At 39.2% G+C, this 27,403-nt stretch overlaps 1 protein-coding gene across 8 annotated transcripts in view; it reads left to right on the top strand.

The window, feature by feature from the left end:
* The window catches only part of NUP107 (nucleoporin 107), a 43,487-nt gene that overhangs the window by 15,476 nt on the left and 608 nt on the right, over positions 1-27,403 (top strand). For all 8 annotated transcript variants that reach the window (XM_070271896.1, XM_070271899.1, XM_070271898.1 and 5 more), the window contains 19 exons: positions 3,850-3,921; positions 4,325-4,413; positions 6,930-7,008; positions 8,751-8,864; positions 10,649-10,739; positions 10,886-10,962; positions 12,750-12,809; positions 13,448-13,593; positions 13,713-13,761; positions 17,058-17,127; positions 17,443-17,561; positions 18,262-18,300; positions 18,600-18,750; positions 19,058-19,170; positions 20,236-20,338; positions 20,806-20,966; positions 21,788-21,913; positions 22,313-22,426; positions 27,072-27,239. In XM_070271896.1, coding sequence (XP_070127997.1) covers positions 3,850-3,921; positions 4,325-4,413; positions 6,930-7,008; positions 8,751-8,864; positions 10,649-10,739; positions 10,886-10,962; positions 12,750-12,809; positions 13,448-13,593; positions 13,713-13,761; positions 17,058-17,127; positions 17,443-17,561; positions 18,262-18,300; positions 18,600-18,750; positions 19,058-19,170; positions 20,236-20,338; positions 20,806-20,966; positions 21,788-21,913; positions 22,313-22,426; positions 27,072-27,239 — 1,941 coding nt within the window. The remainder of the gene's footprint in view (positions 1-3,849; positions 3,922-4,324; positions 4,414-6,929; positions 7,009-8,750; positions 8,865-10,648; positions 10,740-10,885; positions 10,963-12,749; positions 12,810-13,447; positions 13,594-13,712; positions 13,762-17,057; positions 17,128-17,442; positions 17,562-18,261; positions 18,301-18,599; positions 18,751-19,057; positions 19,171-20,235; positions 20,339-20,805; positions 20,967-21,787; positions 21,914-22,312; positions 22,427-27,071; positions 27,240-27,403) is intronic.

Below are 27,403 nucleotides of genomic sequence, written 5' to 3' on the forward strand. Positions count from 1 at the left end.
TTTTTTTTTTTGGTAAGCAAGATTGTCCAAGGGCTAACATCTGTGCCAGTCTTCCTCTGTTTTGTATGTGGGATGCCACCACAGTATGGATTGATGATCAGTATGTAGGTCCACGCCTGAAATCCAAATCCATGAACCCCGGGCCACTGAAGCAGAGTGCATGAACTTAACTTCTATGCCACTGGGCTGTCCCTGAAAGTTTCGTTTTTTGTTGGTTTTCTTTTTCTTTCTCTTTTTTTTTTTTTGTGGAAGGTTAGCCCTTAGCTAACATCCACTGCCAATCCTCCTCTTTTTGCTGAGGAAGATTGTCCCTGAGCTAACATGCCCATCTTCCCCCCCTTTATATGTCAGACACCTGCCACATCATGACTTGATGAGCAGTGCATAGGTCCATGCCCAGGACCTGAGCCGGTGTACCCTGGGCCACCAAAGCAAAGCACGTGAACTTAACTGCTGTGCCACTGGGCTGGCTCCAAGTTTCTTTTTTAATTCATCAACATTTCTTAGTGTTTTTTCATGTCAATTCATGTTTCTCTTATTTTTTCATAGTATGCCAGAGTATAAATGTACTGTAATTTTTTCAGCTATTCTGCTGGACGTATTTGTGTTGTTTCCAGCACGTTTGCTATAGCAACCCAGAATGCAGTGAACGTTCTGCTTCACGCTTACCTACTCATCTGAGTATTTTCTGTATTTCTGGAAGTGAAATTTGTTGGGTCAGAGTTTGATAGAGATTATCATATTGCCTTCCTAGTGGAATGTGCCAGTTTACACTCTCACAGGGTGTGGAGAGGTTCACTCTGATGGCAGTCCTGTGACTTGGCCAGTTGGAGGAAGGCACCCCATTTTAATATGCGTGTCATTGATCATTAGTGAGGTGGAGTGTTTTTGTTCTGAAGCATTTACATGATATGAATTCTGTATTCCTTTCCTCTTCTCGTTTTCCTGTTAATTATTTTCTTGTTAATTCTTTCCTCGTACGTGTTAAGGATAGTCTTCTCCCTTTTGTCACTTGCCTTTCAACTATGTTTAAGGGGTCTCTGTCAAGTAGACATTTCCATGTTTCACTGATCACACCTGCCATATTTTCCTTTATCATTCACTATTCTGTGTCTTGTTAAGGAAGGCCTTTCCTACCTATTTAAAAATATTCTCCAATGTTTTCTCCTCAATCTTATTTTTTATATAATAAGCTCTTTCTCGTCTGGAGTAAGTTTGTGTATGAAGGAAGCCAGAGATTTAACTTTCTTCATGTGGATATTCATTTACCCCAAAACCATTTATCAAGCAAATGTATGTATCGTATTTATACGTGGGTCTTTTCTGTTTTACTGAGTGATGCATTTGAAAGCCAGTACAACACAACTGAGTCACTCTGGCTCAGTTTTGATATTCATAGGGTAAGTCTCCCATCTCAGTTAAAAAACATGTTTGCACACTTTTTTTCCCAGATGAAGTTTACAATTTCAATTTTTTTTTTAATTCTGTTGGAATATTTATTAAAGTAATAATTTATAAATTAGGGGAGAAATGACATCTTTACCATGTTGAATTTTCCTATTTATGATCATGGCATATTTCTCCATTTATTTAGATCTTTTATAGTTTATATAGATTTGTGCTCTTTATAAAAGTCTATGTAAATCCTATTGTGAATGGGTACTCTTTTCAATTACATTTTTTAATTCATTATTACTGTCAAATAGAAGGTTAATGATTGATTCGTAAAGCTCATATTTGGCCACTTTTGAAACTCTTTTATTAGCTCCAGTAAGTTTTTAATTTGATTTGACTGGGTTTTCTGTGTTGGCAGTAATCATCTACAAATAGTGAGTTTCCCTTAATCCTTTCTGATCTCTTATTTCTTTTACTTGCCTATTCCATTGCCTAGGAGTGCCCGTACAATTATAGCAGTAATAGCAGGCATTCTTTTCTTCTTCCTGACTTTTGATAAGAATGCTTTTGTTTTTCTGCAGATTGAGGATTTTTTCTCCTAAGGAGCTAAGAGTTTGGATGGGTATTGAATGCAGTCAAATTTTTTTTAGCTTCTATAGATATCTGCTTTAATTTATTAATTTAATGGTTTACATTGATAGTTTTCCTAATGTTGAATTATCCTCAAATAGGATAAACTATATATTCCTAAATATACTACTACATTTTATTAGCTAATATTTTATTTAGAACTTTCCCAAATATATATTCTTTTTTTGTGTGTAACATCTTCATCCAGTTTTAGCGTCTAGAATTGTGCTGCTCTCCAGAACAAGTTCATAAATCTTTCATCATTGTTTTGTGCTCTGTTTGAAGAATATCGGAATTACATGTTCTTTGAAGCCTTGGTAGAAATACGCCTTTAAAGCCATAAAGACTAGATGCTCTTTTGGGGTTTAATTACTTTTTATTTTATTATTATTTTTTCACTTTTTATTTTCTGATTACCAAAGTAATTCATGTTTGAAGCAACTATAAATACTCAAAAAAGGAGAAAATAAATATAAATTATTTCAGCTACACATCTGTTAATCTGCTTTTTCACCTAAAATATTTTTTAATATCTTTTCAATCCTTGTTTATTCTACAGTTACTTATTTCATTCCAGCCAAGAGACATGCACATCTAGGAAGATTATTTTTCTTATATTTGGCTATTTATTCAAGTTACTTACTAGTTTTAACAGTTTTCCATTGACTGTCTGGTTTTCTAGGTAGGCAGTCCTGTTATCTACAAATAGTGATGAGTTTGACTCTTTTTCCATACTTAGTACTACTCAGTTCTTTTCCTTATGTCTTAGCTAGAACTTTTGAAGTCAAGTTGAATAATTGCAGGAATTCTTATTCCTTTCACCCTCTGGGTTTTAAAAGGAGTGTCTCTTTACACCTAAGTATATTATGTGCTATAGGCTTCGACTAGGTAGTGTATTATTAGCAAAGTGTTCTTCTGTTTCTAATTTATGAAGATAGTTTTATCAAGTGACATTTTGACCCCTGTCCGGATGCTCTTGTGGCTTTTCTCCTTGAACCGTGAATGAGATGGGCTAATTAATAGATCTGTTCACCAAACGTTCCCCTTTCAACACACTGCTGGATATTACTCGCTAATGTTTTGTCAAGTTGTCTTTAAAGTCAATCATGAGAGCCTTGGATTGTTCTTCAGTTTTATCACCTGTGAACTGCTGTGTAGAATGAAAAGATTTTAAAGTTTTTATATGTTAATTTTCTTTTTTTCTTTCTTTCTTTTTTTTTTTTTTCCGAAGATTAGCCGTAAGCTAACATCTACTGCCAATCCTCCTCTTTTTGCTGAGGAATCCTGGCCCTGAGCTAACATCCGTGCCCATCTTCCTCTACTTTTTTTATATGTGGGATGCCTACCACAGCATGGCTTGCCAAGTGGTGCCATGTCTGCACCCAGGATCCGAACTGGCGAACCCCCGGGCCGCCAAGAAGCAGAACGTGCAAACGTAACCGCTGCGCCTCCCAGCCGGCCCCTAAATGTTAATTTCCTAATATGTCACATGACCACATCCAGCCCTTTATTATGATTTTTTTGTTTGTTTCCCTTTGTTTTGTGTTTTATTTTTTCTTAAAACAAATCTCTGGGGAGATAGAATTTTAAAACTCCGTATACAGAGAATTAAAATATCAAGTGAGAGCAGCTGCAAATTGATCTAGCAGATTGAAGTTTATTTATAAAAACTTTTCAGAAATGAATATACAGATCTGCTGTGTGCAACATGTTTATGGGTGATTAAATATACTTATATCAGATTTGCTTTTACCTTTCTGTTGAAGTAATCTTAGAGCATCTTCTTTTCTTTCTTTCCTTCCTTTAAATGATTTTTTTTAATAGGCTCCTAATGCCAGTGAAAAAACAGTTGTGGAAGCATTATTTCAGAGAGATTCACTCGTCCGGCAAAGTCAGGTATGGCTAGAATTTTTAAATATCTCTTATAAAACATGGAGAATAGGTAAATGACATAAAAGAACTGAAGTTTTTTTAATTGAACACTTTTTTCTTAATTTTTTTTCTTTTTGATCTTTCTATTTGTAATTAAAAGGAATTAAGAAGCTTATTGTTTGTTTTCAAATAATAGCCCTGGTATTTCTAGCAGTAGCCTGTTAAAAACAGTGTTATTCCTGTAGAAAATTTCATTCTTTCGCCATAATATTTATATATCTTAAAAAAGTAAAAACAATGGTTGGAAAATTTCTTACTTGGTATTTTTGAATCAGAAAATTTTTCTGAAATTAAAGCTAGGAGTACCATTTCAAATAAAATACTAACAGATTTTATAGTTAATACTTGTTTTTTTTTCCTTTCCTAGCTGGTGGTAGATTGGTTAGAGAGCATTGCCAAAGATGAAATTGGAGATTTTTCCGATAATATTGAGTTTTATGCAAAATCAGTATATTGGTAAGCCACTGAAGTTTTATTCTCGAAGTCACTTAACACTGATTTTCTTTATTCATTTCTCAACAAATATTTATTCAGTTCTTACTGCTTATCCACTTAATCAGCAAAACAGATAAAAACCTTGCCTTTATGGAATTTATACTTGTTTCGGAGAGTTAGCACATGAACAGACATACATCCTGTTGGGTGTTAAGAGCTTGAAAGAAAAGAGTCCAAGTTGATGGATAGAAAATGATAATGAGCAGCAGAGGTGATCAGGGAAGGCCTGTCTAAGGAAGTAACAGGTAGTAAGAGTGAGAGGCTTTTAAGAAATAAAGGAGGCAAGCCGTGCAGAAATCTGCGGGACAAGTGTTCTGGGCAAGAACAGGAGCTGCAGAGACCCTGCGGAGGTGAAGTATTTGCACAAGGAGGCCAGTGTGAGCGCAGCAAAGACAAGAATGCTAGGAAATGGGGCTGGCCCCATGGCCAAGTGGTTAAGTTCACACGCTCCGCTTTGGTGACCCAGGGTTTCACTGGTTCGAATCCTAGGCGCGGACGTGGCACCGCTTGTCAGGCCATGCTGAGGCAGCATCCCACATGCCACAACTGGAAGGACCCACAACTAAAAATACACAACTATGTACCTGGGGGCTTTAGGGAGAAAAAGGAAAAAAATAAAATCTTTAAAAAAAAAAAAGAATGGTAGGAAATGAGACTGAAGGGAGTCAGCTCATAAAGGACTTTCACAGGCAGCCCAAGGTAAAGGTTTGGGATGTTACTCTAAATGTGATGGGAAACCTTGAGAATAAAATGACATGATCTAATTCAGGTTTTCAAACAACTGCCTTGCCCTCTTTTCTTAATAATCATAATTTAATCATCAAGAAGACACTTTTGCCGTGTTTCTAGATACTTGTGATTTTTAAAAAAATTTCTTTTCCCTACATCCTCCAATACTTCTAAATTATTGTAAGACCTTGAAACCAAAAAGCACCCGTAGGATAAAGGGATAATTTATTTCAAGACTTGAAGAAAAAGTTCAGATTGCCTTTGAATTCAGTAACATATATGTAACAAAATCTGCAAGTCGCTTATGTTTTTTCTCTGCATAACTAGGAAATTAGTGCTACTGAATGTTTGTTAAAAATTAAATCTTGAGCGGCCAGCCCTGTGGCCCAGTGGTTAAGTTTGCACACTCCGCTTCAATGGCCCAGGGTTTCGCTGGTTTGGATCCTGGACATGGACATGGCACCACTCATCAGGCCATGCTAAGGCAGTGTCCCACATAGCACAACTAGAGGCACTCCCAACTAGAATATACAACTATGTACTGGGGGGCTTTGGGGAGAAGAAGAAGAAGAAAAAAGACAGAAGATTGGCAACAGATGTTAGCTCAGGTACCAGTCTTTAAAAAAATATATATATATAAAATCTTGAGTAGTTGTGATTTTTCTGAGATAAAGAGAAATTTTCATTTTCGGGGAAAAAAACATTTTTTTAAGTCAAAATGCCCAGTTAAGGTTTTTGCAAGTTTATTATGAATTAGTCTCCCCTTTTTTACTGATCAATGGAACAGAATAGAGAACCCCAAAACAGACCTACAGTTATATGGTCATTTGGTTTTCAACAGAGGCATCAAAGTAATCCATTGTGGAAAAGGATAATAATTCTCTTCTCAGCAAACCATGCAGAAAAAACTGGCTATGTGAAAAAAAGATTAACCTTGATACCTCCCTCACACCATTCCCAACGATTAATTCAAGATGGATCATAGTCCTACATGTAAAAGCTAAAACCATAGAGCTTTAGAGGAAAACTGGAGGACACCTTATTGACTTAGGGGATAAGCAAGTGTTTCTTAGGTCACAGAAAGCAGTAATCAGGGGAAAAATTGATTTGACTTCATCAAAGTTAAAAACTTCTTATTAAAAGACACCATTGAGAGAATGAATTATCGGCAAGCCACAGACAAGAAGAAACAGAGAACCTGTAGTTCATAAAGTACAACTCAGTAATAAAAGGGGAACCCAATAAAAAAGCAAAGATGTGAACAGATATCTCACAAAAGCATTGATGATGACCAATAAGGACATGAAAAAGTTCAACATCATTAGTCATCTGAGTTAAAATGCCCCCCCACCCTTTTTTTTGGTGAGGAAGATTGGCCCTCAGCTAACATCTCTTGCTACTCCTCCTCTTTTTTTTTTTTTCCCCCCTCTCTAAAGCCCCAGTACATAGTTGTGTCTCCTAGTTGTAGGTCATTGTAGTTCTTCTATGTGGGACGCCACCTCACCATGGCTTGCTGAGCGGTGTGTAGGTCTGCACCCAGGATCTGAACCAGCGAACCTGGGCTGCCAAAGTGGAGTGTGCAAACTTAACCACTATGCCACAGGGCCGGCCCTAAAATGCCCTTTTATACTTAGTATCTTTGCGTGTTTTTTCTGAGTGTATACTTTCTTTTTCTTACTTTTACTTGATTTTTTTGAAGAGACCTATTAAAATTATTCCTTTAAAAAAATTGATACTTTTTCGTTCAGGGAAAATACTCTGCATACCTTGAAACAGCGGCAGATGTCTTCTTACATAGGAAGTGTCCGTCCTCTTGTCACTGAGTTGGTAAGTGTTCTTTGAAATGAGAGTTGTCTTTAAAATTAAGTGATTTTTTTTTTTAAGGCTGAGAATTTTTCTTCTTTTGGATCTTTTTTAGTTTCCCAAAGGTTTCCACATACTATTTAACTCTAAAATTACTAAGTTTTGTTTGAATTTAATGGAATATATTTGAACACATCCGTGGCCTGTGAATTGTAAATTGTAAAAGAAGGTATAGAAAGTGTTCCTGATTTGCCAACATTAAAAACCAATTAATTTTGATTTTATAGCAAGGTTTGACTCTTCAACTATAAGGTGGTTACCTATGAAAGCTCTTTTATGTAGAAAGCAGGGGAAAAAAATGAAGCTTTGTGAATAAGCTTGTGGTTAGAAAGGTCATTCTAGGATATGAGTAATAGGAATAACTGGATTTGAAAAGAATAGGAGTCTGTAGAAATAAAGGAATATAACTTTGCAGCAGGTAGGGGCATGTGAATTGAATGTTTATAGTGAAGAGTGGGAGAAATAAGTAACAGTGAAAAAACTGATAAAATTCCATTTGGTAACAAAAGTAGCTTTTGATGGAAAATTGTTTGGAAACTACTAGAAGAGCTTGAAATAAATTGTGGCAAAATTACCATGTAGCAAGCAAGTGAAAATCATTGACTCTTCACATGTGGAAAGTGGTGGTTACCTTTTGCCAGAAAGAGACCATGTTCCAAAATTGAACGATTGTATCTGTCTGCAGAATATTTGTGAAAGTAGCCAATTGACCTATTATGCCTTCCATTTTATGCATTGATAATCATATTACCATACGTTCAGTAACATTTGGCATAAGAATAACTTCCTTTCTTAAGTCACGTTAAAGTAGTTTTTCATTTGAGATGCCCCATGCAGATTATGTGTGCTCTTTGCTGCAGAAGTAAGGACAGTGTGTTACCCCAAATGTTTAGAGGCACATTTCTTTCTGTCTGTATAAGGGAGTAGGTAGCAATAACTGTTTCAGGGGAGTTTTGTTTATTTATTAGGAATCAGTTTTTAAAAAATTTTTAGAGCCAGCCCTGACGGCCTAATGGTTGAAGTTCAGCTCACTCCACTTCGGTGGCCCGGGTTCACTTCCTGGATGCAGAACCACACCACTCATCTGTCAGTAGCCATGCTGCGGCAGCAGCTCACATAGAAGAAATAGAAGGACTTACAACTAGAATATACAACTATGTACTGGGGATTTGGGGAGGGGAAAAATTTTTTTTTATTGGGCATTGGTGTGTTTTATATAGCCTTAATCCCATAATGGGCTCTCTTCTCATATGTTCTCAGAAAGTACCAACTAAGCACTTTCTGGTCACAGAATGCATTGATCCCTTCAGTGTCTCCTCTGTGCTCCTTCTCCAGCAAGGCCTAATTCTGGTTAGAATTAACTTGGCCACGTAGTTGCTACAACAGGGTAAAGCGCAGGCCCTCTTGAATCACGAGTAGCATTTCTAGAGTTTCCTAGCTGGGCTGGGCTGGGCTACTGGTGTTTCCTTCTTGCCTGGCCCAGGCATGTGCCTCTGTGACCATGGAGTCTGTTTTGAACAGGCAGCAGACAATTGGGTGGCTGTTTGGAACACTTGTGACACTTTCATTCCCTTTGTTACTTAATGAAATTGTAAATGAATTTATTTCCATATATAAACTCAGGAGAGATTTATCATCTCTTGCTGATGTTTAAAATGTATGTGGGTACAAAGGATTTATAGATGATGACTTTTTTTTTTCGGTAGGACCCTGATGCTCCCATAAGACAGAAAATGCCCCTTGATGATCTGGATAGAGAAGATGAAGTCAGATTACTCAAATATCTTTTCACTCTAATCCGTGCTGGAATGACAGAAGAGGTAAATCATGATACTCTGCTTGTCCAGTTTCAGAAGGTCCTAGACTGTAAGTTGGAAGGGATATTTATGGCCACCTGGTGCGCCTCCTTGATGCAGTAATCTCTTTCACGGTATTTCTGGATCTAACTCCAGTTTGAAAGTTTCCAGTGATAAGAAACACATTGCTTCAGCACGCAGTGCTCTCTGGTTTGCACAACTCTGATAGAAAATTCTTTCTAAGAGGTCAAACTGCCTTCCTGCCTTGTAGTCATACCCTAGGCATATCCCCGTTACTTCTGGCTTTGATTTTGAAAAGCTGAGAGTAAGTTGGACCCTAATTGCTCTTCTAGGTGACACTATTTAGCATTTGAAAACTGTGCTGGCCCTCAGACTTCTTCCTCTTATCCTTACCTCCTTAAATGCAGTCTCCTTTGTAATAGATCGGATCTTACACTTAGAATGTGAAGTACCTGTTGGACAGCTCACTGGGTGGCTTTGTCAACTGATGAGGTCACATGTGCAGGAGATTCCGGTTTCATTGAACCCGTTCTGCAGCTTTCTTGTGATGTTCTCCAGACAGAAATGTGATCGTTCTTCCTTGTTACAGACCGCTAGCATACATTAAGTAATTTCTTACCGTAGTAAGTCTTGGATTATTAAGCATCATTATTATTTCTTACTTGAGAAAAGAAGTTGGTATCACATTTATTCAGAAGATATTTAAGTCCCAGCCACTCTGTCAGGTGATGTGCAAGATAATAGGAATCTCAGTGGCAAACAAGGATGTATTTTAAAAAACAGAAAACAAAATATGACAATGTTTTTAAGGTTCTACATTCAGTTTTTATCCTGCCTCTTTTAGATAGCATTTCAAAACTTTTTTTATGTTGCTTCATAGCTTTCATAATTTTTGAAAGCCATAAATCCAGAATGATGTTTGGGATATGATATTCTTAAAGAATATCTCTAGGTTCAAGTGACAGAAACCCACCTCAAGTTAATTACGAGGGGGGAATTGAATGGCTTGTGGAACAGGGAAGTGTGGAGGGTTATTATCTGGCTTTAAGCAGGATCCAGGAAGTCGAAAGATGTCATTAGGATACTGTCTTTCCCAGGTCTTGGCTCTGCCCTCCGCTCTCTGGCTTCATTCTCAAGAAGCCACTCCTCATGTCAGTGACGGCCACTGACAGCTCCAGGCTTACATCCTCCTGCAAGCTAGCATTCCTAGCAAAAGGAGTGTGTCTGTTTCCAAGATCCAGCAAGAATCCTGGGAGTGGTTCTCAACTAGCTCACACGCCTAACCCTAGAGTTCAGCGATGGGATGATGTGATCTACCCAAACCCTGTGAGCTACATGGGGAGGGGGTGGCTCCTACAGAGAAGATGGACCCACAGACGTGTATCTCTCTCACCTGGGTGTCAGGCTCATCTGACTGGTCCCATTTGCCATGAATATCACCTGTAGCCTGAATGAGCAGTAGCGCCCTGTTATTATAGAGACTAACAGTGTTCTCTAATACTTTTACATCAGCCTTCACTGCCTGTGGGCACCATGGGAATCTGTTGGTAAGCCCAAAATCAAAGAGCAAAGGAGTTATTAGGAAAAGAAAGAAAGACAGAGACCCCAGGGAGCTGTGCAGGTGGTGGTAACGTGAAGTGCCATTGTTGGTTGTTTGCATCACCTTCTGTAAGGTGTAAGTGCCGTGAGTACGCTCCTGTCTTAGGTCACTTGTGCTTCTCAGACGGCACAGTCCCTTTTCAGGACTGCACTTCTACGTGACTGACTGCTCTTTCTTTGGTCCAAAGGCGCAACGGCTCTGTAAGCGCTGTGGTCAGGCCTGGAGAGCTGCGACCCTTGAAGGCTGGAAACTCCATCATGACCCGAATGTTAATGGAGGTGTTGTAGTCACTTTTATTCTGGGCGTCAGGGGTAGCTTTAGCCCTAAATGTCAGTCTTTGTGAAGTATAGCTTTTATTTTTAGAAATCATTGAAATAAAGAGATTCATTTTAAACTAAATTTTATTTCTTTTGCTGTTTCATAGGAACAGAATTAGAGCCTGTGGAAGGGAATCCATATAGATGCATTTGGAAAATAAGTTGTTGGAGAATGGCAGAAGATGTAAGATACAGTAAAATGCTTACTGATACTGACGTTTACTCTGATTAATTGAAGGCCTGCTGAAGGTGCTGTGAAACGTTCATAGTGGAAGACTACTATTCCCATTTCCAAGAGCTTGCAGTCAAACAGGGGAGTAGGAGTTGACAGGCTTACCTCCTAATCATAACTATTCATACACTGAGGTCTAAGAATTGAACACTGATGTAAGGCAAAAATATAAAGGACACCAAATTGTGAGAATAAGATCCGGGCTGAAAGCTGGCTTCCCAGGAGAGAGAATGGAATGGAAGTTTTAAAAATTAGTAGGATTTGGTTTGTTGGGCATGAAAAGAAGAAGGAATTCTAGGTGGAATGCATAGGTTATGACGCGGCCTATGCATTCCTAAAAATCATTACAGCATGCAAAATTGTGTAGAAGACATACAGAGCTTTTGGGGAAAATGGAGTTAAGTACACAATTCTCAAAAACTCTCAGTGATACATAAAAAGGTGACTTACTAGAAACAGTAGCCCAGTTTCCTGTTAAATGGTCAGGAAATACATAAATACCACAATGAATATGGCACTTTACCTTAAAAAGACTTGAAGTTTGCTTGTGGAATTGGAGGTCAGAGGGTGTGCAGCTTATGAGTTATTGTGAAGTGGTAGAAGCAGGTTATCTGAAATGAAACAGAAAATTGTAACACTCTATGCAAATCAGTTTAGCCTATAACACCCCTGGTGAACTGAGGTAGCTGGTAGATGTTTGAAGTGTGTCACTTTTCTGTATTTCTAAGTGGCTCAGTTCAGCTACGTGTAGTTTTCTGCATTCATCTGTTGTTTCTTGTGGACGAAATTGTATGTAAGCAAATGGGCAATCTGCATTATGATCAAATTGTTGCTTGATACATCAGTTGCATTGAAACAAATTCACATTTCAAAACAAGCATTGTAGCAGAACTGACTGTAATGGGAAAGTTGACTGAAAAAGGTAAATTAAGGACAGGCAGTGTTGGTCCTCAGGTGCTACTCTGGGGAATGAAAACTTTTTATCCTACGTAGTGGTGAACCATCAAAACCTGGAGGGCACATGGCAGCAGTGTTTTAAGAAGATTAGCATGGCAGTGGAAAACAGGCTTAAAACTGAATGGACTGAAGGCCAAGAAACCAGTTCGCAGCCTGTCAGAATTCTTCAGACACTAAGTACCAAGGGCCTGTCCTAGGACAGCACTGATGGCAATGGAAAGGAGCAGGATGGACAGGACCAGTGACTGAGACGGAAGGCCAAGGAGGGCTAGTTGTATAGTGAGCCTCTCAAGTCTCTTGTTTGGATGAAAAGAGGACAAATGCCATTAGCAGAATCTGGATGGAAAATGGGATCATTTGATGAGTATAATTAATTCTCCTTAGGAATTTGTGCAAACTGAAGCATGGCAGGTTCCAAGTGCCTTGTTTTGATGTCATTAGGTCAGTGTCAGTTAATTTGCTGGGGAAATGACCTTTACGGGTTCTATCTGGAATAAAATTTGACTGTTAGAGAGAAAGCATCCATTAGAGTTGGATCTGCTCTCACCTTGTGCTTGAAATTTAGCTGTTGACTTTTCTTGAAGGTATCAGCATTCACTCTGTCATCAAACTAAGGGGTCCTTCCTTTTGTTACCCCACTAGGTCTTTCACTAAAGTTTAGAAACTATCAAGCAAATAAATCACTTCAGCTTAGAAGACATTGCAAAATTCCAGATTATGAAAAAAGTTGACATACTATGAAAAACAATATTTCAAATTTATTTATATTCATTGTATTTCAGGAGCTTTTTAACAGATATGAGAGAGCAATTTATGCAGCTTTAAGTGGGAATCTTAAGCAGGTATGCGATCTATTTTAATAAATCTTTTTTCTTATGAAGTGAAGTCAGATCAATATTCCAGTAATTGTGTATAGTAAATCTTACAAACTTAAGCTACTTGCTAAGAGTATCAGTGATAATATTGAAATAGAATAGCGGCTTGAGCTGCTTAATATGGTGTGTCCCATACATCAAATGATGTTTTGATACATGAAATCAGACTTCAGTTTCTAAGAATTGTAAGTTTAATGACAACATACATCTATTGATGACTTATGGTACCCATAGCTTTATGCAGAGGTGTACCGCTAAGGCACAGTGACTGGATTGTCTCATATTTGTGGGTGTGCTTCTCACAACCCCACCACACCATACATTTTACAGGTATTTTGAGGGATGTTAGAATAATTAGTTGAAACACCATCTTATATCAGCATGGAAAATTGATGCTGTTGTGAACTCAGTATGAAAAAAAATCTTAATTGTTCAAACTACTTAGAAGATGTGGTTTGTAGGCGTTAGAGTTTATTTGATATATTTTACAGTCCACAATGTTTTATGTCATTATAGTGACTATAGCCCATATCAATGGATGTAACTGCTTTTCCCTTCTTTTTTGCTGACTGTCTACGTTTTACTGTTTTGGAATGGGGGGAAAGCTGCTTCCTGTCTGTGACACCTGGGAAGATACGGTGTGGGCCTACTTTCGGGTGATGGTGGACAGTCTGGTGGAACAGGAGGTCCGCACGTCAGTCATGACTCTGGATGAAACTGAAGAGCTCCCTAGAGAATATTTGGAAGCCAAGTGAGTTTGTTGGTTTGTTTGAGTCACGTGATTTGAGGTATGCTCTGTGAAGTTGTATTTGTAGCCCTTGTTCACGTTGTTAATATTATTTCATCCCTTTCCTATTCCTTCTTTTGAAGTTGGACCTTAGAAAAGGTTTTTGAAGAACTTCAAGCTACTGATAAAAAGGTAAATATTAAAATTTTAGGATGACTGGAATAGGAAACAATATTATACTCTTGTGCACTGTAGTAGAAAGGCAAAAAATACGTGAAATCTTGTCATCTCCTCTCTTTTCCTTGCCTATCGTCCACATGAGAAAGACTCTTTAAAAGGAGGAAGCTTAAGTACTTAGATGTATTTAAAGTAATACCTCATGTCTGTTTCTTTGGTTTAGGATTGGTTTCATTTAAATATATGATATACATGTAAGCTAGTTTATCCTTTTCCTTTTAAAAAACTAAACACACAATGGAAAAATTAACAAGATTTTCTTTTTTTAAAGTAATATTCTTTTAAAAAATTTTAAATAACCGAAGTAATACTGCATGTCCTTGGAACACAATAATCCCAGGATATAAATAAAAGCTTTATAAACACTTTCTCTCAGCCCTTCTATGGTGGCTCTCATTCCCCTGAGATGATAAAGCAGGTTGACAGTCTCCTGCTGTGTCGTCCTCCACACTCTCACACCGACATGTCAATAATGTAGGTATCCCCGTGGAGGGTCTTGGTTTTGTTTTCCCATTGTACTGCATACATTACTTTACAGCGTGGAGGGGTTTTTCTCTTGGTGATACTCTCTCCAAGTTAGTTAGTCTCCATCTAACTTATTCTTTTCTTTTTTTTGAGGAAGATTAGCCCTGAGCTAACATCTGCTGCCAGTCCTCTTTTTGCTGAGGAAGGCTGGCCCTGAGCTAACATCTGTGCCCATCTTCCTCTATTTATATGTGGGACACCTACCACAGCATGGCTTGCCAAGCGGTGCCATGTCTGCACCCGGCATCTGAACCGGCGAACCCCGGGCCGCCAAGAAGTGGAACATGTGCACTTAACTGCTGCGCCACCAGGCCGGCCCAAATGATGTATACTTTTTAAAGTCATTCCCTTTTGGTGATATTTAGGTTGTTTCTGGCACTGCAGTGAACATTCTTGTATACACACATGCTTCTCTACCAGTCCTGCTCTTTAGGATAAGTGACCTGAAAGCAGGGTTGCTGGGTTAAAGGGTATGTGTACATTAAATTAATTACCTGGTTGTAGCAATTAATTCATACTCCCACAAGTAATTTATTAATATGTCCCTTTCCCGCATTCTCAGCTCCCAAATGTCACCCTTCTGGTTTTGTGCCAGTCCTTCAGATTAGGTGGGAGTCGGAGCTCACTGTGCTTCTCGCATCTGTCTGTTCACGGGCAGGGGAGTTTCCCCTGTTTAGAGACCATTTGCGAATTTGCTATTCAGATCTTTTACCTGTTTTTTTCCCTTGGGTTTTACCTTTTCCTTATTGTTATAAATGAGCTCTTCATATAGTAAGAAAATTGATACTTTTTCTGTCAAATGTTTATTAGCAGTCTATTATTATAGAGATTCCAGCCAATGAAAATTAAAAAGTCAAGGAATAGGGGCCGGCCCCATGGCCGAGTGGTTAAGTTGGTGGGCTCTGCTTCAGCGGCCCAAGGTTTTGCCGGTTTGGATCCTGGACACGGACATGGCACCGCTCATCAGGCCATGCTGAGGCGGTGTCCCACGTGCCACAACTAGAAGGACCCACAACTAAAATATACAACTTGTACCGGGGGGATTTGGGAGAAAAAGGAAAAATAAAACGTTTAAAAAAAAACAAGTCAAGGAATAGATATAAATATTACAAAGGGGAGAACAGTCACGTGATAAAATTATAAATCTAGGACCTCAAGACTCAGTAAGTGACTAGAATAAATAAGAGAATTAATAAGAGAATTTGTTAATGTATCTAAATTCAAGGCAAAGTTACAAGAAATCAGTCTTTCTATACTTGTTCCAACTAGTTAGAAAAGGATATAGCCTCCCCACCCCCAGAAAGTCCCATTTAAATTACTGACCAAAACTGTAAGGTACCTAGAAATAAAATTAACCAAGGGTTTGAGGGCCTTTATACAGAAAACTATAGAGTCTATAGAATCTTATTATAGAGTAAGTATATACGTGTTCCTGGATGAGAGGATTTAATGTAAATGGCAGTCATCCCAAAATTAACATAGAAACCTAATGCTTTGGGGGATTACTTCTAGATAGAAAATTTCCAAATAGAAGAATAAGTAAGAATGGTAAGAAAATTTGCAAAAGAACAATAGTTATAGGATACTTGTCTTAATAATGAAAGCTAATATAAAGATAACAGCAGTACAGTGTGGAATTGGCACAGGAACAAATAGATCAGTGGAACATAAACGTCCCATATTAGATCCAAGTGTATTTGAGAATTTAACAGGTGACACGGTGACCTTTGATTTTAGAGGAAAAGGGATGGTTTATGTAGACACATGGTGTGGGCATAATTAACTTTCCATCCAGAAAGAAAACAAAGCTAGATCCCTACCGTATGCCGTGTATTAAAATAATTCCACGTGGAGCAAAGGTTTGGATGTAAAAAGAATAAACGCTGAAAGAAAATTTAGATAAATAGGGGCCGGCCCAGTGCCGCAGCAGTTAAGAGCGCATGTCCCGCTTCTCGGCAGCCCGGGGTTTGCCAGTTCGGATCCCCAGTGCGGACATGGCACCGCTTGGCAAAAGCCGTGCTGTGGTAGGCGTCCCACGTATAAAGGAGAGGAAGATGGGCATGGTTGTTAGCTCAGGGCCAGACTTCCTTGGCAAAAAGAGGAGGATTGGCAGCAGGTTAGCTCAGGGCTAATCGTCCTCAAAAAAAAAAAAAGAAAATTTAGATAACTAAATAAAAATTTTAAATATTTGACAAAAATTAAACTGTTTCCTTCAAAAGATCCAGCTGCAGGTTACCTGTAAATCGTTTTCTCTACTCTGCCTAATTACTATGTTGATGGTGTTTGTTACTCTTGGTGCCACACATGGCAGAAAATACCCAAACAATGCTTTTAAGGCCAGTGTTCATATTGAAGGAATCTTACAGTTCATTTTGCTCAGTCACAAGTGCCCTTCCTTTCTGGCCCACCATGGAGTGCCAAGGCACACAGTAGTAATACATGAAAAATGAAAGTTTAATAACATTCACAGATTAAATTGTCACAGTTCTCTGCTTTCAGAGATATTGCTCAGTCCTGGATTTGTAAGCCTTGAGTATATTCCAAAGGCAGTGTCCTTCCCACATTTTATTTTGTTTTGATCTCCTAAGATCTTTTATTTCCAACTTTTTCTTTATGTGTGTTATTTCAAAAGTTTGACATTTTTAGTTTGACAATGAGTACACACTCCAGAATGTACTACAGAATGAACACTAGAAGATTTATGAAAAATGTAAAAATTTTTTCAGAGAGTTCTGGAAGAGAATCAAGAACATTATCATATAGTTCAAAAATTCCTTATCCTGGGAGACATTGATGGTAAGATATAATCGTTTCATTTTACTTTGTATGAGTTCTTTGTTTTCTGATAGTAGTTTTGTAATAAGTTAACAAAACAGTGCATATGGCTCACCACATCTTTTAATCTTTATAAATATCAGTCTATTTGAATGCAGCTATTCACTTAATTGCTAAAAAGTTTGAATTTAACATAGTCTGTTTTATATAACAGTTATTGACAATGAGTAGTGACTTAACTACACTCTAGGAATGCGGTAAATGTTCTTGGTAATATTTATTTTTCTTCTTTTGATTTTTATCCCTCCTGTTGAATCTTTGCTTTGACGCTTGTAGGTCTGATGGATGAGTTTAGCAAATGGCTTGCTAAAAGCAGAAATAATCTACCTGGACACCTCCTCCGCTTCATGACTCACCTCATTTTGTTTTTTCGAACTCTGGGACTACAAACCAAAGTAAGTAAAAGGAAGCCTTTATGCCTCCGTGCCAGGCCCTGGCTGTATACCCATCCTCCGGAAGACGGGCTGCGGTGGCGGCGGTGCAGAAGTCTGCTCTGTAGTCTGCTGTGCTCACCCCAGGATAACTCAGTGCAGCGACCGTTAGGGTTCCAGTCCATGGCTGCAGAATGCTGCTGGGTACCTGGTGTTGGGTAAATCCGTAACTTTAATGCTCATCAGTACCCGACTCTAAATCAACCGGCTCAAGCTGCTAACGGAACCAGACTAAGTTCTGTGTGAGATTTTAAACCTTTGTTTTCTTCTTTCCTAAATGATTGTAATATTTTGGCCAGAGTACATGTAGGAGGCGGAATGATACAGCATTGAATGCTTGGGCTCTGGAGGAAGAACCCTGGGTGCCCACCCTTACTCAGCAGCTTCTGGCTCTGTAATTCTGCGCAAATAAAACCTCCGTTGGTCCTGGTTTCTTCCCTTTGTAAAATGTGAACAGTAATGGTAACCACCCACAGAGTTATGATGAGATTAAATCAGGCAATGCATGAACTTTGCTAAGCACCTAGCCTGGCATATAGTTACTGCTCAGTGGTAAATATTAAAGTCATTAAATAATTTAATAGCAGAATTTTTATTAGATATATTGCTGTTACATATAAGCAGTTGTGTTTATAACTGAATTATATCTTTTTTCCCTTTGAAGGAAGAAGTTTCCATTGAGGTTTTAAAGACATACATACAGGTAAACTTTGAGAATCCACAATTTGATTCTTTTTTTTTTACTATTTTAATGAAAACAGAAATCACAATGATAATATTTTAATACCTAGTGGCAGGAAAGTCATCAGAATCCATAAGAGATCTTTTAATTAACATAAGTACATTTTTTAAAATTTAAAATTATTCTTTTTAGCATCACAAATCCATGTCTGTATGAATCTCTCTTAAATACATTTGAAATTTTGAAGTGAACTTTTGAAAAAGCACTGCTGATCCTAGAACTTGTATTGTTGACATACTTTGATCTTTTCTATTTTTTAGCTTTTAATAAATGAGAAACATACAAATCTCATAGCATTTTACACCTGTCATTTGCCTCAAGACCTGGCTGTTGCCCAGTATGCATTATTTTTGGAAGGTGTTACGGAATTTGAACAGCGCCACCATTGCCTGGAACTGGCTAAAGAAGCAGGTAAAAACAGTGGAGAACTTCCCCTGTTGGGCCCTGTAGGCAAATTATCATTTTGGCTTTAGTAACGTTTATCCTTCTAGTTTTAAATCTTATTTCTCTTGAGAGGGGGAAAAAAAAGGAATGAAATTCTGTTTTAGGAATAAAATAGCTTACACTGTAACTCGTGTAATATGTCTTCTAATTTTGTCATTTTCTTTTATGTCTTTCATATTTTACATGTTGTAGTTTTAAAGAATTGTTATCCCAAATTTACTAAATCACTGTGACAAATTAATTCTTGTTTTTATCTCTTCAAAAAATTCTTTAGATTTGGATATTGCAACTATAACAAAAACTGTAGTTGAGAATATTCGAAAGAAAGACAACGGGGAATTCAGTCATCATGACCTGGCCCCAGCCCTGGATGCCGGCACTACTGAGGTGATGGGGGGTCCTGTAACTCCCAGTGCTCCCCCACGTTGTTCTCGGGTGAACTCCTACCTTCAAATACTCTGGCTTCTTTCTTTTTTAAAGAATTTCTCCTCGTCAGCCAAAACCTTTTACATTATAAAAATTGACAACAAACTTAAGGTCTTATGTAAGGGGTAACTTACAGTAGTATTATGTTAAAGGAAGTTTCTTGACTAGAAAAAAACCTGAGCATTGAATTTTTGCCCATCAGATAATTCTAGATACTTGATCAGTCACTAACTCTTATATTGCTTGCTTACTCCTGTTTTCAGAAAGGAAAAGAAAGTTTTACCTAGGAAAGAAAAAAGCTTGAGAGTAGTGCTTAAAGGACTCCTGTGGTTAAGTTGATGGTACACAATATATGATTCCAGAGTCACAGTCCAGTACATTTCTCTATAATCCAATAGAGAGCCATTAAATGTGAAAATAAGCTAAGGAAAGCTAGATTCTTTCATGATTTTGTATAACTTGAGGGAAAATGATGTTCACTCGAAATGCAAGTATAAGTTAATTCTATGATTTGCATAATATCTTAGAAAAAAAACAAAATTGTTGGGGCTGGCCCAGTGGCATAGTGGTTAAGTTCGTGCGCTCCACTTTGGTGGCCCAGGGTTCGCGGGTTTGGATCCTGGGTGTGGACCTGCACACCACTCATCAAGCCATGCTGTGGCAGTGTCCCACATTCAAAATAGAGGAAGCTTGGCATATGCACATACGTTAGCTCAGGGACAATATTCCTCATGAAAAAAGGGTGGGGGGGGCGCCGGCCCAGTGGCGCAGCAGTTAAGTTTGCACGTTCCACTTCAGTGGCCCAGGGTTCACCGGTTCAGATCCTGGGTGTGGACATGGCACCTCTTGTCAAGCCATGCTGTGGCAGGCATCCCACATATAAAGTAGAGGAAGATGGGCACAGATGGTAGCTCAGGGCCAGTCTTCCTCAGCAAAAAGAGGAGGATTGGCAGCAGATGTTAGCTCAGGCCTAATCTTCCTCCAAAAAAAAAAATTGATGTTTCTTTTTTTCATTTAAATGAACAGGAGGACCGTTTGAAGATTGATGTAATTGACTGGTTGGTATTTGACCCAGCACAGAGGGCAGAAGCACTAAAACAAGGCAATGCGATAATGAGGAAATTCTTGGGTATGCTGTATTTTTATATTCTTTTTTAAAGTTTTGGTTCAAATCCATATATTCTTGAACTTTGTTTTGTGTTTTGTTTTTCTAACCCTTCCAGTAGGGGAGGGTACAGAACAGCCACTCTTATATATCAAACCTGGTGTTAGGAAACAGAACAGATTTAACAATGAATTTTCACGTCCACTCAATTTTGCATATAGTCTTAAGACTTTGAAAAATGTAATTGCTTTTTTTTAAGACACAGACGTATGTAAAGTAACTGCACCTAATGAATCCTTTTGTGACTGTCACACTGAAATAAGGGAAAAGCTGGGCCCTTAGGCAGAAAGATCACTCAGACTTGTAACAGAAGTATCTTGGGATCTGAACTGGTTACGGCCGACTGTAAAAGTTGCAAACCAATGATTCGGCTCCTTTAAACCATTACATAGAAATCCACATATATTGAAAATGGTATATCTTTTTCACAGCATCAAAAAAGCATGAAGCTGCAAAAGAAGTATTTGTGAAGATTCCTCAGGACTCGATAGCAGAAATCTACAATCAGTGGGAGGAACGAGGAATGGAAAGTCCACTTCCTGCCGAAGACGATAATGCTATCAGAGAACATCTGTGCATTAGAGCTTATTTGGTGAGATTGGGAAGAAAACCACAAATGTGCCTGTCTTCGTGATGATTTTTCTGATTCACTTGCAGACTCTGGACTGTTTTCCAGAGGTAGACTGACTCGTCCTCTCTCCCTGTGACTGTGTGCTGTCTGGTCCACAAGGGCAGAGCATTCATGCCCTGGCCTTCGTCAGCCTGAGCCTGTCATCAGTGCTCACAACCAAGAACGTCTCACGCGGCAGACAGTGTGTGACGTCTGAGACTTCTGTTTGCTTAGGTGTCTCTGAATGCTTGTCTCAACTTCAGTATTTCTGCTGTTTGGCAGTAACTGAGAAAAGCAAGATATTGTATATTTGTTATGACTAAAATAACATACTTACTAAAACTTCATTCAACAAACAATGAAGTAATTTCATTGGGCTGGGTTCTAGCACTTAATCTGTGGATGGCTGTCCATCCTTGTCCTCTGAAAGCTAATAGGCTAGTCAAGACACATGTAAACATGCGTACTCACAGAGTGACAACATCACAAGGTGACATCATCACAGGGTGACGACAACATCACAGACTGATAAATGCCAAGATACATATGTAGCAGGGTGCTGAGGAGTGGGTCCCAGAAAACACAACATACACACACACACACATATATATATATACACCTTGCTGTTATTCACAAAACAGTTATTCACAATGATTCTTTGTGCATAAAAAGTAAATATTAAACAGTTTTATTTCTTGATGCTGCAAAATTATTTCTAAGAACCAAATTTTAAAAGCTTTGTTGAACATACGTGAAAAGTTTTATTTCTTTTTCATATCTTTCTATTTTATTTTACATTTTAGGAAGCCCATGAAACCTTTAATGAGTGGTTTAAGCATATGAATTCGGCTCCACAAAAACCTACTTTGATAACTCAGGCAACTTTCACTGAGAAAGTGGCTCATGAACACAAAGAAAAGAAATATGAGGTACGTTGAATATAGATGAGACACGTCTATTACACCTAAAAAATATATGTCATCTATTTAAAGAGGTTACTTCCTCAGCAACGACATTCCTATTGTAACAGGCGATCTTCCCAGTCATGTTCCACTTTGAAAAAGAGCCATCTATTTATTTACTTTTCTGTAGATAATTAACCAAACATAAAACATACCTTCAGGTGTCATTAGTGTTCATTTACAAAGTTAACATTTTAGTGTTTTGTTTACCTGCAATCTGTTGATGTTGATATTTATATTTATATTTGGCTGACAATGTCAGCTCTTCAGAATGATGTTCCATGTGTATATTCCTGTCTGTACTTTACAAATCCATCCTTCGTTGGGTTCAGCCCATTATACATCTGCTCTGTGTCTGCTTTGCAGATGGATTACAGTATCTGGAAAGGGCACTTGGATGCCCTAACTGCTGACGTGAAGGAAAAAATGTACAACGTCTTGTTGTTTGTTGATGGAGGGTGGATGGTGGATGTGAGAGAGGTAAGCTGTGCGCATTATTTATAGCTGAATGCAAAAAAAACCTCAAAACAAACTATGTCTTTTTTTAAAGTTCTGTCTCAACAGGAGCGTCTGTCGATCTTCTATAACCATTGTGCTTACAACTGAGCATCCCATAATTTAAGCCAAAACTGCAAACACTACTAGGGCATAGGAATATTTGACTCTCGGGTAAACGATTTCTGCAGATATAATATGTTCACTCAGGATACTGAAATCTAATTTTTTTAAATTCAGGACCTAAAACCTTAATTATACATGTACTCAAGTCAGTTTAGGGGTGTGAAGATAAGTCTAGTAGCGTGAGTGAGACGTACATGAAGCAGTGGCTCTCCCCTCTGAGCTGTCCACTGAGTGACCTGAGGAGCCTTTGAAAGACACTGGCTTCCAGCCCTAGAGGTTCTGACATAATTGGTCTGAGGTGGGACTGGGCCTTTTTTTTAATCGCCTGGAGAGCTTTAATGTGTAGCCTGGGTTGAGAACCAGTTACAGAAGCATAGATTAAATATTTTATGAGTTTGGGAAAAGAACAGGTTGCTTCTTCCTGGAAGAGATCTGGATGGGATGCTCAAACGGTGCTGCGTTTGCCTCAGTCTTGAACGAATGGGGTAGAACTTGCAGGAGCCGAGGAGAGGAAGGGTGCTGCAGGTGACCGTCACGTGCAGGGAGGACACTGAGGCCGGCCCTGGGGCGTGATGGACGCAGGGAGTGATGAGTTTTGCCTCTGCAGACCTGTGATCCCTGCAAGGTGAACTGAAGTGCTGGGGTCTTGGCTCTTCAGAGAAACCAAGGAGTGTCCTTGGTATCTTCCCTTCCACCGTTCCCACGTCCCAAGATAGTCACTGCTATTTCTTTGGCTACTCCATTTTTCTAGCTCCTCTGGCTTCCCTTTTCTGATCAGAAGCAAAAAACACTAGGCACAGGAGACAATTTGAGCCCCAATTTGCTACTATTCCTGATAGAGTAATTACCTTAACAGTCTCCACTTCTTATCCTAAAATTCATACTGGAACTCTGCTGACTTCATAGTTTTGAAGCTTTAGCACATTCCTCAGGCTAAACTCTTCTGTTCTGACTTGTGCTGGTGTTCATGGAGATAAAATTTTAGTGTTGCAAAATGCTAAAAAAATGTCCTTTAAATTTTGAAGACTTGAGTGCCTTATTTATACATAAATCTTTATTCTAATTAGTAGTTAATCTTAGTAGATTAGATCATGAAAGCCACAAAATAGACAGTCTGGCGTATTGTAAAAATGGCGTTGGAATGGAAAGCACTGGATGACAACCACTTTGTTTTCTCAAATATTTAAAAATCAATATTCAGTCTCAGTCACTTCTTCAGATCTACTCCAGACAAGAACAGGTTTCTTGGACGCTCAAATGATAAATTATGATATTTTGAGTCACCTCAGTTGAGTTTAGCTTAATATTCTTACATCTTCAACAAAATAGGGAATTATTCAAGGCTCCCACTAGCACATGCATCACTTGTATAAGAATTAGGAAATGGTACACAGAAATATGGTGCACAGAAACTTGTATAAGAAGGGAAATGGTACCCTTCTCTTACACAGAGAGTGCATGCCAAGTGCGTGTAACCCATAGACTGGAGCACAACCCCCACTCCTTCACCTGGCCAGACACCATTGTGCAAGCACAGCTGTTCAGGATAGCCCTGGCATTCCACGCTGTCTCTTAGTCTGTACCTCAGGTTTTTACAGACTGTAGAATGGTCCCCTTGTGTGGAGGCAGGAGGATGGAGCAGGCAGGTCATCTTTACCTACTTGTCGCCATCTCTGCCTCCACCACATTCTTGTCTTGTCAAAGCCTCAGCTGTCTTTCCCTTGCTTCCCACTCTTTCTTCAACAGTTCCTTTCTCACACAGATCAGCCCCAATCCTTTTAAAATGAAATAGATGTCACTCTCCTACTCAGAACCTTCTGATGGCTTCTCACTGCACTTTGAATAAAACACAGAGTTTTCTTGACGTCCAGGATCACGCACACTGGACTTGACCACCTCCCCAGTCCTGCACGCTGCTGCCCTCCCCTCACTACGGTCCTGCTCCTGGGCCTCTTTGCTGTTCCTCCTCTGCCAAGAACGCTCCTTCCCCAAGATGTCTGCACGGGTGGCCTCCCTGCTTCCTTCAGCAGGCTGCTCAAACGTCATCTCTTTAGAGACCCTCCCAACCCCAGCCACCCTATCCTAATAGCATGTGTATGTATACGCACCCACCTCTTACTTTCTATCTCCTTATCCTGCGTTAGTTTTCTTAGTGGCGCTTATCACAATCTGATATAATGTACATTTATTTGCTTTTTGTATGTCTACTCTCGTTAGGATGCAACCTTGTGGAAGGGAGCAGCATTGTTTCCTTCATTTCTCTGACTCTGGCTCTTAAAATAATGCCTGGAACATAAGAGGCTTTCAGGAAATACTTGGCAAATGAATGGCACTACATTATTGGGGTGAAGGCACTGTCTTCATGTTAGGGATACCTCTAATGTCAGTACAGGTCAGCTCCTGCTTTCAGCACAAATCAGTTAGTCAGTTTTTCTCACATATAAGGCACCGTATGTCCCTGATGGAAAGAATCTTTTCGTTTTTTATATTTACAGGATTTTTCAAACCTTTTCTTTATTTAGATGAGGGAAATATCATAGGTTGTGGCAGAATAATGTGTTCCCTTTTCCTTGTGGCAAATTGCTGGATCTATCAGGCATGATTCTAGACGGTTGACAGCCCCTGATCTGCTGGGATGGGAATCCACTAGAGTCAGCCAAAGAGATCTCCTGTAACACTGCTGACTTTTGGCAGCAGCAGGATTCAGGAGATGCAGTGCCAGAATCCATCCTGTGAGATAAGGCTGTTAAAAAGCCTGCAGCTGGGGCCGGCCCCGTGGCCGAGTGGTTAAGTTCGTGCACTCCGCTTCGGTGGCCCAGGGTTTCAACAGTTCAAATCCTGGGCGCGGATGTGGCACCACTCGTCCAGCCATGCTGAGGCAGTGTCCCACATGCTACAGTGAGAAGGACCCACAACTAAAAATACACAACTATGTACCAGGGGGCTTTGAAAGAAAAAGGAAAAATAAAATCTTTAAAAGAAAAAGCCTGCAGCTACCTGGGGGTGATAAGGAGTCTAGGAGCCGGGGGTACTTTGCCTCTTTAGCATAAGGGGAAAGACGACATCTGGCACAGATGGAATGACCAGGAGGAAGCATCCTCTCATCCTTAACAGGTTCCAGTAGAAATCGCTAACAGGAATTACAAGAAAGACTGTGAGGTGTGTGAAATCCACCTCTGAAGGTAGTGAGTGCCTCCTGGGGAAAAGAAATGGAGACGCTTTCCTTTTTAAAGCTAAGGAAATGCAAAGCATGCATTTTAATGTTTGCTTTTGTGTACTTATCTCTCAAAACAAAGACTGAAAGATCGATAGACAGTGATTTTCCCTAAGTGTGGAATCTGACCCAGGTCAGACTAAGTACAATTACCCATTGGTAGAATTACCAGATTACATCATGTTGCTTCACACCTCCACCCATATCTGCCTTTGAAAAATGCTTTAGCAACTTAATACAGCCTCTCACATGAAGATATTTTTAGTGATTGATATAACTATCATAAAGAAAAACAATTTCCAAACTTCTAAGAAGATGCCGCCTTTTTAAAAAGTCAGTAGGTGTCTTATTAGGCTTCTCAAAGGAGCAGTTGTTGTTTTAGCTTCTCCTCTTTCTGTTTTGTTTTACACCATCAGTTCTGTGGATTTCCTTCCTATTTTTAAGATTATTTCAGAAATCTTAGTGTGGTTGGGTACCTTTTTATTATTTTAATTATTTGAGTTTTCAAATGTGTTGTAAGAAACTGTAGAGGGCGTAAAAGGTCTTCTGCACTCTTACTCCCACGTAACTTTCTAGAAAGATCTATGTATACTTATAAGAAGTGCTGAGCCAGCCCTGACGCCTAGTGGTTAAAGTTCAGCATGCTCCCCTTTGACAGTCCAGTTTGGTGCCCAGGTGCAGAACCACCCCACCCATCTGTCAGAAGCCATGCTGTGGCCGTGGCTCACAGAGATGAACTAGAAGGACTAACAACTAGGATATACAACTATGTACTGAGGCTGTGGGAAGGGGAAAAAAGCAGAGGAAGATTGGCAACAGATGTTACTCAGGGTGAATCTTTCCCAGGCGGAAAAAAAGCATTTGCCATGAAGCTGTCCCTCCCTGTCCCTCTCTCCCGTGACCACAGCCCCTGCGGTGGTCTGGCGGGTTCTCAGCCCTCCTGGGAGCAGTGGCACCTCCATCTGCGCATGTCCGGGTGGGGTTGTCTTCTGCTCTGATGTTTGCCTTGGTGGGCTTCAGTCTTGCTTACTCCCGTTGTATATGTTTGTATACTAGAAATGCAAATTCAGAAGCATTTTGAGTCCATTATCACATCTGTGACTCCTCTGTAGTGTATTTTGTTCATCTTCATGCTTTTGTGCCAGCCTTGTCTACTCGATACCATGACTGAACTGCCCTTGTCTTATTTTTAATGGGCACTTGCATTTCGGTTTTGATTTAGTCCTTGACTTTTTTATAAGTGTATTTAGCTTAAAGTTGTTAAAGTGACTGCTTGATGTCTGTCTGTAGGATGCTGAAGAAGACCATGAAAGAACACATCAGATGGTTTTACTGAGAAAGCTTTGTCTGCCTATGCTGTGTTTTCTGCTTCACACCATATTGCACAGTACTGGCCAGTATCAGGAATGCCTGCAGTTAGCAGATATGGTGTCCTCTGAGCGCCACAAACTGTATCTGGTAAGTTCCAGAGCATTGCACTTTTAGATTTTAGTGATCTGATAATTTCTGTAATAATATTTAATTTTGTGAGATGTGTTTATATTTTTTAGCTTGTTCACTTATCAAAGCCTCTTTAATTCTTGTACCTTACCATGCAGCCATTTAAAAAATGATGCTTAGAT

This window comes from Equus caballus, chromosome 6, assembly GCF_041296265.1.
Source record: "Equus caballus isolate H_3958 breed thoroughbred chromosome 6, TB-T2T, whole genome shotgun sequence".
Taxonomy (NCBI): domain Eukaryota; kingdom Metazoa; phylum Chordata; class Mammalia; order Perissodactyla; family Equidae; genus Equus; species Equus caballus.